The sequence below is a fragment of the Acomys minous genome (genome assembly GCF_964271855.1).
Source record: "Acomys minous genome assembly, chromosome: 2".
Classification (NCBI taxonomy): domain Eukaryota; kingdom Metazoa; phylum Chordata; class Mammalia; order Rodentia; family Muridae; genus Acomys; species Acomys minous.
In genome coordinates, this window is record NC_140484.1 from 109998477 (window position 1) to 110014976 (window position 16500).

The 16500-nt window shown below is 44.8% G+C and overlaps 1 protein-coding gene across 3 annotated transcripts in view; it reads right to left on the reverse strand.

Annotated features, from left to right (window-relative positions):
* Positions 1-4735: 4735 nt before the first annotated feature.
* The window catches only part of SLCO3A1 (solute carrier organic anion transporter family member 3A1), a 290789-nt gene continuing 279024 nt past the window's right edge, over positions 4736-16500 (reverse strand). Inside the window, exons 10-12 of one of the 3 annotated variants that reach the window (XM_084756104.1) lie at positions 13769-14011; positions 12707-12749; positions 4736-5386 (exon numbers count right to left, since the gene is read on the reverse strand). In XM_084756104.1, the coding sequence (XP_084612230.1) occupies positions 5365-5386; positions 12707-12749; positions 13769-14011 (308 nt within the window). In that variant the 3' untranslated portion in view covers positions 4736-5364. Of the gene's footprint in view, positions 5387-11380; positions 14012-16500 lie in introns of those variants that run through there. The other 2 variants (XM_084756103.1, XM_084756102.1) reach the window with 2 other exon arrangements.

Below are 16500 nucleotides of genomic sequence, written 5' to 3' on the forward strand. Positions count from 1 at the left end.
ATATGCGTTCAACACACACATGTAGATAGATGAATGTGATTAAAAGTTAAAGGTATTTTAGTGCTTAGTAGACTGCTACTGTCATCTTAAGTCTTGTTGCTCTTGCAATCAGGCTCTACCTGCACTGAGACAGTTTTCACAAGAGGCCGAACATCATATATATGGATCCTGAATGAAACATACTTTGTGTCTAGGAAATATGATAGACACTCCATTTATCCATTCAGCTCTGAGTTTCTCCACTCTGGAATCCCATCATCCTTACATCTCTCCCATTCAGTAGAGTGCATGGACATTCATATAGTTTCTTTTTGTGTGTGTGTTCAGGCTCATTCTTCATCATTCTAGTTTATAGTATTATTGGATACAGAGCCTTGTTAAACCTCTCATTAGGTCTCAGAGAGTACAGGGCCCTGTGCCAGGTGCTGGACGAATATGCTTTGTGGAAGTAGCAGAGCTATGCAGAAATACTTAGCTGATGTTGAGAAGGTGGCAGCGCATTCAGGTGCAATGTAGCTGACAACGCAGTTTACCTGAGAGACTTCCCTGAGGTTGTGGTATCTCTCATCACTATCATTTGTTGGCTGCCCTGCCTCTTTAGATTATTTCAGTATGTTATAGTGGTTTGGCAGAGAGAGAGAGGCAGGGAGACCTTTTTTCATAAAACTTGGCATTATCAACATCCTTCTATCCCTTCCCTCCCCCTGCCCATATGAGGCCTTGAAGACCTGAAGAAAGGAATGAGCGGCCATTTTGTTTTGGAGGGGAAAGGTGTGATTGCTATCTAGTCACCCTCTCTGCATGTGCGGGACAGGGATCAGGAAATCAATTGTTTGGACAATTTTTATGTATGCACATTGTCTACAGGTCATACCAGCATGTGGCACACAGGCTGGCTGACTTGTTATCTGACAAGGGTGGGGTGGCGTATGGAGATATGAGGCCATGGGAGAGAGAGAGAGGCAAAGGCAGTCCTGCAGTACCTTTTACACCCAAGTGAGAATGGCCTTGCTTAGATCAGCACTTATTCAAAAGTCTAATTAGGCAGGCCAGGTGATATTGGTGATTGTGGGGCTTCTCAGTGGCTTACAGAGGGCACTTACCACAAAGGCACAAAGCCCCTGGCTGTTCATTTGAGATACAACTTAACAGAGAGCCCCAGAACCAAGGCCAGCTCCTTGGTATTGACTCTGTTCAGCTAGCCCAGGTGAGGACTGCCTGTCTCCACACTAACCATGGCTGGTGAGGGCAGCAAGTCTGGCTGCAGGCCATGTGGTCAGCCAGCACTGCCTCTTCCCTTTGGCTTCCACACCTCCTTCTGGAGCTGTGTCTGGTGGGTGGAAGCAGCAGGATGGGAGAGTGAAAACCTCACTTCTACCCCAAGGCCTCAGGTCACAGATGCCACCTGCCCTGACAGTGAGAGTGTGTGAATGGGATGAGAAGAGGGTTCTCAAATGAGTAGAATTCAGTCTTAACCAAGAGAGGCAGACTTCCTTTATTAAGTAAAAATGACTGAAATGAAGACATTTGCTGTGTAACTACTGTAGAAGGCTAGGGAAAATGGTACACAGAGATGACTTGCGTTTAGGTGGTCAAGAATGATACTTACATGAAGTTTATTATATTCTTGATGCCCACAGGGGATGCTGTGGCCAAACATAGCTGAACATCTCATGATGTCTCCATCAAGTAGGCTGTCACCTTTCTAATTCTGGGCCACATGAAGACTAAGGTTCTGAGTAAAACCCAGCTTGCTAAGCTAGCTATGTAGTAAGCTTCTGAAACAGGAGTCCAGCCTGCCACCTGTGCTTCTCACTGAGCCACCCGGCTCTCTCAGTTCAGGGTGCCTGCTATGTGCAGACAGCTTTCTAGAGGCTTTACCCAGTCTTCAAAGCTGACACGCACCCAACTGGAATTAATTACCCATCAATGGCACATATTTCCGGGAAGCACAGGACACCACATATAGTATGGGACCAATCAGAGTGAGAATCTCTATGCATTCATTAAGTCCCTTTCTCAATCTTGCAGAAATTTTGTAGCCTTCTTCTTAAGCAGTTTTCTGGGTGATTTTTTTTTCTTTCTAAGATCAATCCACTGATAAGTTCTGAGAAAATGCCTTCCAATCCAGGCACAGTTGTGTTGTAGGCGAAATCTTATTTTCAGTGTCCTGGTTTGCAGGAATGCCCTCTTCTGGAGTACTGTTTTGTGTATAATCCCTTGCATAGAAGTTGAGGTAGGTAGTGATGATTTCAGAAACAGAAGCTGTAACTGACATTTTCTTTGGGCCATTCTCCTCCTCCTCTTCTTCTTCAACCAATTTTGAACATTGGTTTCTTTTATGACAGTATAGTTTTCTCAATGCAGAATAATTCCCAAAAGAATTTGAAGGGGAGGCTATGGGGATGCTAAGTAGAGGAGTGTGAAGTCTGAATGTAGGGGATCTCCACTCCCATGTCACTGGGAAGACCTTGCACTTGTGGGTCCTCACTGCCACGGAGCACAGAGAGGCTTTACAGGAAATGCTCTCTCTCCCTTGTGGTCAAGGACACCAGCCACATTGAGCTCAAGTCCACGTGGTTGTGCTGTGTATTGGACTCAGGAACTCTTGCACTTGTTGCCCTGCCTTTGTGTTCCTGGTGGTTTTCTTTGTTCACCTCTTAATTATTGAATGGGGAATAGGGAAGACGTGACACAGCATTGACTCGCTAGCTGGAGATACATTCCAGAAGAGAAACTAGTCTCTTCTACCTGCACATTAACTGTAGACAAGAATAAGTGCTATGGAACCAATTTTATAGACATTTCTTTAAGTAAAAACGAATGCAAAGAACTCTGAAAAAAAAATGGTTGAATAAGTGGCTGAGTCCAATGGAAGCCACAGAAGGAACCTGCTTTGTATCTAGTTGAATGAAATGCTTCTGTGTGTGACTAGCTCACAAGAGATTGGGTCAAAGGTGAGACTGAACCTCATGATGGATAAATGTGTATTTGGTTCTAGAGCATGGTCACCCATGGTTGCTGACGGGATATTCAGCAGGGATTGTCTTTGGGGGTGTAATCGAAGCCTGCTCTTCTCTCTAAATTCTTTGAATAACCCCTGTGGCTAGATCTCTCATGGATTATTAACTTCTGAAGTATTCAACTCTTGCCTACAAATAAGAAACAGTGCTTTTAAGAGATTAAATGAAGGAAAAGTAAGTCTTTCTGTAAGTTCCCCAGTATCACCACCGAAAGAACATCAAGGACCCAATAAACAAATTAGCCAAACAGAAACACTCTGGGTGGGGGTAGGGTGGGGAGAAGGCACATGTGCTGATGCCTTAAGCAACAGCTCCCTTTCTTCTACGACCACCTGCTTCCCTGTGAAGGTGAAGCCAGTTCCCTTAGGAAGGAAGCACTAGCCACTTTTTCAGCTGATTCAGTATCTTTTCACATCAGGACCGAGGATGTTGAAATTGCATTTTCTTGGGGCTTTTACGCTGGAGAGAATAAATCATGTTGCCTCAGGAAGATAAAAACAATCACATACATAACTGGGGCATGCTAAAGAGGAGCCCAAGGGACCCACTGGTCTGGGGAACAGGCCTTCAAGGAAAGGTCTGGAGTGACCCACCCACGCTCCCCAAAGCCCCACAAATACAAAGACAAACAAACAAACAAATAAAAAAACCAAAGCAATAATAAGGTAGGTACAACCTTCAAGGAATCCTGGCTTGATAAGTTTTGACTTTTAGGTCAGCTCAGCTGCCAAGGATAACCAGGATGAAGGGTAAGACCCAGGCTGGAATGGGCATTAAGAAAGTGGGTGAGCATCCAGAGCTAGCCCCACAGGACTGGTGAAACATCTAGGGCAGGCACTTGCCAGGATTACAAAGCACAGACTAGAAGTGGACCGCAGCTCTCCCCGGAGCTCCAGTAATGATTGCACAGCGAGACAGAAGCATCTCTAAGGTGCAGTCTCTCTAGGACAAGCTCAACTTGCTCAACCTGCCCATGAGAGATGGGAGTCCAGCCAGTGACGTAATAAGCATGTGGAAGCCAAGCCAGCTTATTGGGAAGAGGCTTGGTAAGATATAGGGAGGCAGCTGTGGCTCTGTCCGTGGAGAGGCGCATGGATCCAGAGAAAGGGATGTGAACGCCAGGGCTGGGGGGTAGATGAATGAGAATAAAGTCAGAGGCTTGCAGGCTGCTGGGTCCAAGGCTGGCTGTTCAAGACTTGTTTACATATTGAGTATCCATTGAACATCACATACTGTATTGAGCAGTGCAGTGTGTTGAGCTGACAATATCCCCCCTCCCAGCTTTATATGGTAGGAGAGTCAGAAAGGAAACTGGTGGGGGGGGGCAGGACCACTGATGGATTCACAGCAGCCATATCAGTGGAATCTAATTCTAGCTTCAGGTCGTGGAGGACACAATGACAATTTTTGTGTATAACTCTGAATTTGGTGCCTTCACATGCACTTTAAGTCTCAGTACAGTTGTTTAATATTCCCACTTTACAGATGACACCAAGGCTCCATCGTGTCAGACCACTCGATCAATATTATGTCAGTAGTACATGCTGCAAGGAGGATTGGATTTGGGCATGTTTTGACTCCAAGGCCTGTGCTCTTTTAAAACATGCCAAAGGCCACAAATATAGAATACACAGTTAGAAGCACACTTCGGTTAGATGTGTTCTACTCAGAGACACAGGAAAGATAACAGAGATTACAGCACGAAGCAGAGAAAGAATTAAAATAGTGCTTTTAATATAATTTTTCAGCAAATGTACAGTATATACTTTATAACATGTATCTCTAAACTGCTCATCTGGAAAATATAAGCTGCAAAAATACAGGCTACCACGCTCAGAATCTATTAAGTATGTGCTTTTCGTCCTCTTCTCTTCTGGGAATCGGGATTTTTACACCCTCCTGTTAAAGCCCTGCCTCTGCTGATTTCTTTGGAAACGTTAAGAGTGTTCGGTCAGAGAAGCATCCCCAGAGGGGGTTTCCTAAAGCATGTCAGAAAGCCATCCCCACAGAAGCAAGAAGAGGGTTAGGCCGAAGGAAATTTGCACATCAGGTCAACCTTGCATTTTAGAACTGATGCCCACTTTGGAGGGTCCCTGACCACATGCCACCTCCTTAGTCCTTGTCACAGGCCTGTGCTTGAGGCCTCAAAGGACCACACATCAGATAATCCACATGGGAACCCGTGGGTTCCTGGGCAGCACAGGGCTATGTCAGGCCTCGAGGTCTGTGGGTGGTGGTAATAGTGGTGGTGACGGTGGGCTGTGCCGAAGAGGGCAGCCCTCAGCTTCGCACAAACGAGTCTTCTGAAGGTGACTGTGACTCAGGGCAGGTTTTCTCAGTCTCAATGTCTTGATACTCTGTGCCTAAAGAGAAAGGGAGGGGAAAAGAGCCAAAAGGAAAAAAGAAATGGGTCTTTTCTGAATTTCCTACTTTCTAAGTCTTACATCTTAGCTTGGTGGCTTTCCAGCCAAAGGGGTGTACAGGAGTAACAGCAGAAAAGGTTAGCTTTTTATCCATCTCACCCTCAACAGACCAGATTCCAAGCCCACAGACGCTCGTGAGGGCTGGATCTTTCAAAGCATAATTATCTGTACATTCATATTAATACTCATTTTGGGGATATTAGGTGTACCCCAAACTTTGTCTTTCTTTTACATAAGTCACCAGTGATAGATGTTACTTGGACTCCAAATGTCACTTTGTATCTTTATTAAAGAGGAGGCCGAGTGCCAGGGAAAACCACTTGAACCACAGCCATGCTTTCTCCTGTAGCATTTGGGGTCACTTTGTTGTGCATTCATCCAGACAGTCACTGCATGCCGAGTAAGCACTCTCTTCACTGGAGCCAGGTCTGAGGCCAGGCCATGCCTCTGTAAACAATGCTGTGGCTTTATTTTTAAAAAAGCATTAACATTTATCTCATCCCCTTGATAATCTGTAAGCCATGCAGAGCTCATTCGTGGCGACATACGACTTTCTTGTCCAACGGCAGGTATGGGGACACCACAGATATCCCTGGTTACTGATCTGCCCTCTTTCAACTTTGGCCTGGCGGTTTAAAAGGCAACAGACTTTACACAGCATTTACAAGCGGAGACTTGGCCTAGCGAGGAAGAAACCCATGTTCTGTGCATGACTTTTTGGAAGGCTCACGTTCTTACAGTTGCAGAGAGAGAGCGGGACATGGTGGCACACGCCTTTAAACCCAGCACTCAGGAGGCAAAGGCAGGCAGATCTCTGAGTTCAAGGCTAGCCTAGTCTACAGAGCAAGTTTCAAGACATCTAAGACTACATAGAGAAACCCTTTATCAAAAACAAACAAACAAACAGCATGCCAGACCAACATCTCCACAGAAGCCAGGGACAGGGCGGGGTGGGATGAAGGAAATTTGCATGTGGGTTAGCCCTGTTCTTTGGGGCTGGGCAGGAATGAAGCTGAGTTGCTTCTTAGGACAACTGGCTGGGAAATGTTTTGACAGGGCTAAGGTGGGAGGAGGAAGGCTAATTGTTAGAGTGGTAGGTTTTCTCATTTTATGGTCCTGTGTTTGCAGAGGTCTTCTAGTTCTGGCTCATGGTTTTTTGTTTGTTTGTTTGTTTGTTTGTTTTTTGTTTTTTTGTTTTTGTTTTTTTTAACTATCAACTCTCAGTGGGAGTGAGACAGTCCTGTCTATCCTGTCGATAGATGGATGTTCTACTGGCTTCCAAGTTCCCACTTTGGTGGATGACGTGCTGGGCTGGCAAGAGGCATGGTTCAGCAATTACGAAGACCTGGTAGGGATTCTTGATGACCTAACTACCTGGTTACCTTGGGAACCTTGACTTTTCTGCGCTTTCCTTGTCTGATCTGTAAAGAGAGGGGAAATGACTTACCTGTCAGGGATGGCACAAGAGGGCTGCTGGGATCAATTGGGGTTCTGCATTCTCAGACCTGGCATGAGGCTAGCAGGCGCCATAAACCAGAGCCCCCAACCCCTTCTCCCTTTGAAGCGCTGGACTCAAGCTGTGTATTTGTTGTGTTCTTCTTACAGTGAGATCCCTGCATTTCACAGTTCTGCTTCATTTTATGGCCTCAGATTACACATGAAACAATTGTGCCAAAGTTATCTCCACAAGAGCCACCTTCTATTTGATTAGCATGAACTTAAGAAAAACAGTAAGGAAGAGGCACAAATTTCAACCTACAAAATGTCACATCTCCAGAAAATTGGCTACATTATTCCATTTGCTCATAGCAAAAATAATAATCACTTCTGCCTTATGGAAAATATTCAAGATGTATGATTACTATCAGCCCCTGATTGTCGACGTGAGTTATTATAAAAATGGAAATGCCTAGATACTCAGCTTCTCAAAGCCTGAAATCTGGAAAGACAGACAGACAAAGTCAACATTTAGCATGTTTGAAGGCTCTAGGTCAGGGCTGAGCATTAGGTCCTATGATACCTCTTAAGAGATGGGGGTTGGGAGCTCCTGCCTGGAGCTGAGTACAGCCTCCAAGATTCTTGATACACTTCAAAATGCATCCCTTTTCCTTTTCCTTGCCTATCTCGGGTGGAACTCTTTATAGAAATGGACCACTGAGAGCAGGGATAAAGAACATAGCTAAAAGAAAGAGAGGCGAATAGTTCCAGATTCCAGCTGCCATTGTGTCTTGCTTATTATACCAGGGGGCACACAGAGAGTGTGAGGCCTCCAGTCCATTTGTGCTGGAGGCTTTGAGGTTAGGCTTTCCCTGGAGGCAGAGAAGGTTCCCTCATTTCTTGCTTGGTAGGGAGAGATCATCTATCATGGTTGCCAACAGGCACTTTGGACTCACAGGTTTGCATTTGAAGCTCTTCTCAGGACCTTGAACCAATTCTCAATGCTTCTGAGCCTCATTTTCTTTCTCTGTGAAATGAAACTAGCAAATAGTTCCTGCCTCACAGGGCTAGTGTTAAGATTAAATGTGTTAATGCATGTCATCAGCCCGGCCCAGCAGCCAGTTCAGCGTAAACACCTGATAAATGCTAGTGACTATTGTTATTAACTAGCACTAGTGTGTAGCAATTATTCTACCTGACAGATTGATTGGCTCTAGAGTGCCAATGTTTTATGTTGGTGCCAAGGAGGGAAAGGGTTTAAAAGCTCTATTCAGTGTCTGGATTCACTCCTCTTTTCCTGTTTCTTATCTTTCTCTCTCATGCATCTGTATCTGTCATTTATGGGGGGAAAGGTTTGATCAGTCTAGTTGAAATGCCAAGTGTCAGACTGGAAGGGACAATAGATTCTGTAGTTCAAATTCTTTATTGTGCTCAAAGGGGGGAAAAAAGTTGCCTTAAACTACACAGTCTGATGACAAAAGGACACTTTCCCCATTCTTTAGAAACAAGTAACATACTTGAATTAGACTTCTTTGGTCAGGGGCATTAGGGCTGATGGACACCTATTTCAGGACCCTTTGGAGAAAAGACTCAGCCCATGCTATGGCCAAGATTTAGGGGCTAGATCTGCCCTACCTATGCTGAACTGTTGGTGTCTCCGAGACAGTACTGCCTCAGCACACCATGGTCTTCCCTTTAGCTACTGCCTGCCTTTGTAAAGAAAGCTTTGTTGGTACATAGCCCAGGCATTTATTGCTTCAAGCCGATCTTGGGTGACATCAACAGGGTAAGTAGTTTTGACAGTCTGATGGCCTACAAGGCTTGAGGTATTTCACTAGATAATCCCAAACAAGAGTAATGCGTGGCCCTGCTTTGGTGGCCCTATCTGTGTGGTGGTTGGGGTGACTTTCTCCCTTGTCTTCTTAGTAACCATTAGGGAGATACCCACTGTTATTTATTATCTAGAACACTGCCTTCTTTTTTTCTCCCCTTGATTACTGCAATCTATCGGTCAAAGCTTGCTGCCGCGATGAGTCAGCTCTGAGTCAGCTCTGAGATCGAGACAGAACCTGGCTGGGAACGTTCTTTTTGCTGATTTTGTTTGTGTTCCAGTCTGTCCAGATCACTGAGCTGTGAGCTCTTGGAGGAGAGGAGCCACATACTTAGTCTAGAGGATGGCACACAGCCCAACATTTTAGATGGAAGAATGAATACATCACGTCCAAACGCCGCATCCTTGAGAGAAATAAACACTGCGGTGAAAAATTATGCTGTCATAAATGGTCTCTAGGAAGTATGAACGCTTGTCTTCATTTCTGAGGCAGGCATATATTCTTGAGGTACAGAAGCACCATCTTTGAATTTCCCAGGATAGGTTTGCTAAGCCATATTGGTTCCTGCCATGGCTTGGCAGTAGCTGAGGTTCTCTACATGTGTGAAGAGCAAAGGAGGCTGTGTAGAGTAATGGGCTCCAGGTGTTACAGGAATTGATCCTTAGCAAAGCCATGTGAACAACAGCAAAAACCTTCCTTGTTTGTATTGCCAATGACAACATCTTCTAACTGGCTCTCAAGTAGTAATAACCTGTCACTGTGGCTCAGTTGTCCTATGAAGTTAGGGTTTTGCTCAGAGAGGTAGAATTTGGTGTGTGTTAGATGAGGTTGAATAAGTGAAAAGGAGAAAAGGGCAGGAGGAAAAGGACTAGGTTTGAGTCCCAAATAAATTTCCTAAACCGGATTTTCTTTCACTATCACCCTCTCTTGGGAAGCTTGGTGCCTCTTACATATTCAACCTGGATTCTTAACTTAAAGATTAAGTGTGTTGAAGGAAATGCAGAGGAACAACCAAGGCCCCACTGTTTGGTACTGTCTCTGACTTCTGGCCGGATAGCTGGCTGTCCCATCCATTAAAACAATCAGCTAAGAACAGCAAGAGCCAGAAAAGAAATACTTTCCCTCTGTTAGACCAAGAAGCTTCTCACTTGGGCCTCCTTGCTCATCCCAACCAAACACACATAAAAAAAATACAGTATGACTCCAATAAAACAGCAATAGTAACTTATTCTGTCCTTCTTTTCTTGACTGTTCGATCAGACAGTTGATTTCTACATACTGATGTTTCTCATTTAATACTACCGAGTGGTGTTTTTCAGGACTCTCCTGTAGGTCTTATGACACACCCCATAGTTGGCAAACCCAGGCTGATGAGGAACTCACCCTTCCCCAGGACCAGAAGCAGCATATGGCAGGAAAACCAGATGGGCAGACTGATGGCTGGCCAGCTATTGTGTCTCCTCAGGGCATTTGTCGGTGAGCCCATATACAGACTTAAGCTTTCTGTGTTCCTCTATAATGGCCTCTGCTGGAAGCTACTGGAGAGGACTGAGTAGGAAGCACATCAGAATCTTTCACTCAGAAAATTCCCTAGGGATAGTGTGCCTAACTTCTAGTGACTGGATGGCTGAGTGTCCTTGTGCAGCACATCCGTGGATTACCTCAGACCTACAAGCCCTTTCAACAGTGTGAGGAGAAACTCCAGGGTATTACTGGATCTGAGGAGCTGAATGGAGGGATATCACACAACCCTCCTTGAAAAGTCATTCCTAGAGCAGCTATCCCACTGTGAGGTAGAGAAAAAGAAACGACTGTGAGTGAGAAGCACACACTCCTTTCTGCTTGCAAGATGTTAACTCTCAAATGGCTCCTCTGGAGCTTTTGGATTCCTTTATTATTTCGCTGTTAAGCACTAGCAGTGGGGTCCTTAGGGGAACTGAAAAAGATGGATTCTCTTGCTTTTTATTACCTGTGAGAAAAGTCTGGGCACCCCGTGGCTTTGTTATTATCCCCAGAGCTTCATGGCTTTCCTTGTGGAAGTGGGAAGGCAGTAACAAAGGCACAGGTGTTCCCTGACAGCACACAGCCTCAGCTGAGGGAAGAAAAGTGGGATTCCCATGTGTGGGAAGCAACACCGATACAAAGCATAAAACCTGCTTGGTCTACAAGTAAGAGTTACAAAGATCTGTCAAAGGTTGCAGCAGAGACCTTTTCATCCATTCTTGCGTACATTCAACTAAGATAGTGGAGGAAGAGACTGCAGAAGAGACAACTCCAGCATTCATTTTCCAAGGTCTTCTCCATCCATCCCAGGCTTGTTTTCTGTATGTTCAAGGGAGACCTTATCAGGGCAGTTTTCATCTAGAATGCCACTCAAAGCCAGACAACCAAGGGTCTGGATGTAGCCTTAGATGCACAGTATTATATATATAAAATATGTATGTGTGTATATCTAATGCAAAAGGAAAATTAAAGGTAGATTGAATTTTCTCTTCTGTCATACATGAGAAAATTGAAAAATTTAAAGATAGCACAACATTCGTTGAAATCATTTTGCCACAGGGAGATTTTAAATTTATAAATAACTGTTGATATAAGTGAGCCCTGGAGTTGGGTTCTATTGCTATCTTTAAGAACATTTTAGGGGGAAAAAATCCAAGATACAAAGAGCTTAAAAATTATATTTTTTTTTCCAAAAAGCAAATCATCTCATGAAACAGAGTGTACATCCCAGGGCCTCAGTTTGGAGAGAGATACACAAGAGCAGAGAGAAGGGCAGTAACCCATTAGTCATTCATCTTCAAAACGAGACTGAACCAAAGCCTGATCGGAATGTGCCTAAAGCCTTCAGAGCAACAAAACTTCCATTTTATCAACTGGTTGGAGGACTGTTCCCCCTTTCCTAGTGATGGTACTGATGAGCACCCCATGTTCATGAACAAGGATAGGCTAATGCTAGGCAGATAGACGGAAGGTCTGTTTTAGTAGCACCCTGAATGGAGCAGCGGACCACAGCCACACTGCATTTTCTTGGCTGTCCTTGCTTGCTGTCTCCTTTACTTTGGGGCTATTATCACCCAGACCTCCCTACTTACACTATCTATTAAAAATTTGGCACAACATCTCCGTCTTTACTCTTCTGGCCTTATTCTTTCATTGCTTCAGGTGAACGATGAGTTTACCTGACGTTTAAGGTGGAAAATAAAGCCAAGCATCCTTTGTGGTCTATCCTTAGGTCACGTCTTCAACAAGAGTCAAAGAAGAGGCGTGAAGGGTGAGCTTCACTATGTAGGTATGTGTTCCCATCTGACCCAATGCCTGACGGGAGAGGCCATATTGTCTTACATGTGCTGGTGTGAGGGTTTTCCCACATGGGACTCTTATCCCAGATGACAGGGCTGTTTTCAGAGGCTTAGCCACTTTCAACACACAGAATTCAGGACTGACCTGGGACCAGTCACTAACACTTTCATGCACTGGACATGGGGTCACTTAGGAGCTTGTGGGTTTATGATCACAGATATCAGAGAGCCTACTCAACAGCTGTCTCTCTCTCCTGTCCCCAGGGGTATGGCTCCCATCCACATAAACACATCCGAGTGAGTCTCCTTCACAGGCTAAAGGGAATGCCCATTGGGACACAAAGCATGGATATAAAAGAGCCTCCCATGACAGTGACATCATCATGGGCAATAAAGCCAGAAGGCAGATATGCAACTTGTCACATTATCCTGTTATCTCAAATGTGATTATTTTAAAACTGCATTTATACTCTTCCCAGAGTATCTTTTTTCTCATAACACATTGTGGGGTTTTTTTTTTCACGGTATCAGAATAAGGATAAAAATTACAATAGAATAATTGCATCCCTTGAATCACTTTATATTTTTGGTGCATTAAAAAAGGAGAGAAGTAAAAGCTTTGTTAGTGACTGAAGGGTTAACACAGATTCTAGAAGTAGTTAAAAATAGTATTAGAGGATTATACATACAACAGTTGGAAACTCGTACGCTTTGTTTGGTTTTTTGTTGTTTCTGAAAAAAAAATGGCAAAATGTTTGGCAAATGTAAGCAAATGACGGGCTATATTGGGGCTCACCGGCTCTGAGCAGGTCAGTCATAGCCAGGTAAGGCCCATGGCTTCCTGAGGTCACACTGTGGGGCTGGTAGGGAGGAGGTGTTAAGAGATGGGGAAGTACATGCCCCCCAACTCCCCCTTGGGCCCTCAGTCTTGAACATGGAAATGGAGCTGGTGAAAGGTGCCAACCACAGACTCTAGTCCCGATCACCCATCTCTTAGACAACAGCTCTGGGGACTTGAACCACACGTAGACTGGGTAAGTGGTCTACACAGTGACCCATATTGCGAAAGTTGGAGAGAGGAGTGGGGCTTCCACCCCTCCAACCTGTAACCCCTACACCCCACTGGAGGGAGAGGGTGTTTCTAGTGCTTACTCTGGCAATGTTTTCAACTTGAACTTGTGAATTTAGTAGACTTTTTTAAAAAAAATGCTTTTTAAGTTTTGTATGTGTATGCATATCCAGCAACGTCCGTCCTCCAAGTTGGCCACAAGTGTTCCCTGAATTTGGCAGTGCCTGTTGCTTGTAGCTGTCGGCATCGTGAAAACCATGAGGTGCCTTCCAAGCAGATTCTGAGCCCAGCAGTGTGCGTGTCCTCCAGGCCATCTCATTCTCTCTTTATTATGAATCCTGACTGGCTCTGATTTTTAGAAAAGGACAAAGGTATGTATGCATGACTGCGAGTGTGTGTGTGTGTGTGTGTGTGTGTGTGTGTGTGTGTGTGTGTGTGTGTGCACATCTGTTTTGAAAACCTTTTTTTCTTTCTTTTCCTTTTTTTTTTTTTTAAGAAAAATGACCCTTTGTTCACAAATACAGAGTTCAGCCCTCCTGTAGTCACTATAAAACGGATTCCATGTTTTCACACCACTCATGGTCTTCCAAGTTATAGATAAATTTTGTCCTATGTGTCTGGTGTGCGGGCACAGGGTCCCTCCCCAGATTGTCTAGGGTCAGAGTAGAGGCAAAGAACTCACTGGTGCTCAGCCCGCCCTCGTGGTTTTTGATGTAGCGTTTATAGTTTTTCCGCAGGCACTGCCACGTGGTGGTGTAGAGGATGAAGGCAAAGGACTTGAGCGCGATGGCGATGCTGACGTACAAGTATCTGTAGACCACATTGTCGTAGAGGACACAGGCGCCTTGCTCCCCACAGAAGGTACTCCAGAACAGACAGGTGGAGTCGATGCCAGCCCCAAAGATGAGAGGTGGGGGAATGAAACCTGGGAGAGGGAAGAGAACATTTCAGATTCTGGTTCCGATAGATGACCCACTGCAGACAAGGGCTCCTCCGTCCCTGGCACTCCTGGCTGTGCTTTTGTTTACATACAGGGATCACTGGGCTCTACAATGCACTGGTTCAAACTATGTGAATGCAAATCCCAGCTCTGCCTTCATTATCCAACAAAACCATTGAGCCCTCCAGGCCTGAAGCTAGCTAAGCTAATAAGGGGAAAAGCATTTAGGATGGTATATTGTATCTGTTAACTGTGACACGGTTGCACGATATAAGTGACAGCTGTCATTATTCTGAGAGTGGATAAAGGCTTTTCTGGAGCCTTCTTACTATTAGCCTCCTAGAGGGAATTTCAAAGAGGTGTGTGGCTCTGCTCATTGCCCTTTTGAATGGCATTTGCAGGGCCATGTGAGCTGCCAACTGGAGGCACCAGGGGCCAACAGTAGAACGTGAATAGGTCATACTGTGTGAGCACATAAATGGACACACTTATAGTTTAAAATGGGAAATGTGACATGTATTTGTGATTATTGTTTGTCCCGTTATTAAACTGTTGTGAATTCTTCTCACGTGGAGCTGGCAGCAGATACCCACAGCCATCCTCAGAAATGTAAGATGAGATGAAAACTGTTCCTATTCTTAACTCAGGCCCATGGCAATCTGCTGGGTGACCCTTCGCTCAAGGGTTATTTGACCTGCCTTAGACCAACAACCAATGGCCAAAACCGCCAGTGTTGGAGATACAGCTCAGTCATTATCTTTTCTTTTTTTTTCTTTCTTTCAAAAATTGCATCTTGTTATATTGCATAGGCTGGTCTTAATTCATGGGCTTTCGTGATCTTCCTGTTTCAGCATCTAGTGTACCTGGATTACAGGTACGTGAGTACCTGCCACCACTCTGGGCTCAGTCATTAGTATTTTGTGTGTGTGCATGTATGGAAACCAGAGGTCAGCTGTCTTATGAGACAGGATTTCTGATTGCCTTGGGACTGGCCCGTTTAGTTATGTTGGCTGCTCAGGGATTGTCAGAGACTCACCTGTTTGTGCTGCACTCCCAGCCTTGGGGTTGCAACCATTTTTTGTTGGTTTGCTTGTTTTAATGTGAGAATCAGGTCCTGCTTGCATGGTAGCACCTTACCAACTGAGCCAAATTCCTAGCCCTGGTCATCAGAATTTTGAAAATAAAATATAAGCCTTAGGTTTGATCCTTAGCACTGAAAAAAAAATCCCAAGTGATTCTGGTCTGTTTTGAGGAGCCTTATTTGTAGGACGAGGAAGAAAAATGAATAAGTTATTAATAAAAACTCATTGTTCAGGAATTCTACCATTCCCTGAGGCTAGAATATGGGACCAATCAGCTTCAGTGACAGACCACAATTGTGAGACATGACGGCTGCAATTAGAGGATAATCCTCAGACTGTAGGACTGGTCTGCCAGCTCCCTGAAGTGTTGTTCCTTTCAGGGCCAGTCCTGGCTCAAACTTCACTTTTCATTGAAGGCCTTTGATTGCATGTAGACCCCTTGACCAGAAAAATAGATGCATTCTCCAAGCCAAGCACACATTTTAGGGTTCAGAGACCCACAAACTCCATCCACAGTGACCAGAGCCACACACGGTCTTTCAGATATTTAGATAATACAGCACCACCATGCTGAGGGGCTGGGGGAGGTGGGACTAAGGGACGGGAGAGTTGCCTGGTGATGGCTTCAGCACTTCCCTATCTTACAACAGGCCTGAATGGATTCATGGGGTCTATATCTTGGTGTCTTGGCCCCTTCTCCTAAGTCTGCTGCTTGTTATCTCAGAGAGAAACCACACAAGATGGATTCTATTGGAATCCTCATTAAACTCAAGCAGCTTGATTTAATAAATACTGTAAGTTCAGAATCCATTACAAGCTCTTCTCTGCTCCCGGTGAAGACTTCTTCGCTCCTGCAGAACGGAAACAAGCCTGCCCCACTCCCTGTGGCACCAAGGCTGCTCAGGAGCTCGTGTCTTCCCCACTAGGTTAGCTGGAGCATGCTCTGTCCACTCCAACATGGAGAGATTTCCATGGCAACTGATGCACATGTGGAGGGCTCTGCAGCCAAATGGCACTGATTTGACCTATTCTCTGGCACAGTGGGGTAGCGTAAATCCATTCACCTTTCCTGATTCTTGTGGTTTTATTTCATGATTAGATGCCAAATGCTCTGCCTACCTATTGTGGCCAATCTTGAGGTCATTAGCTTCTGCCTTAGATGCTAGTCACCCAGCAGAGAAGAGCCAATACTGATGGGCACCCTGCTCACAGGACATCCTGTTGAAAAAGTCTGCCACAGGGAGGACCTAGAGTTTGGTGTCCCTTACTCCATAATACATGTATTCTTGGACACAACAGCAAGTTTGGCAAATCAGAATGAATATATACATATACATATATCTATATCTATATCTCTCTCTATATATATTTAGCACATCACAGGACATCTGG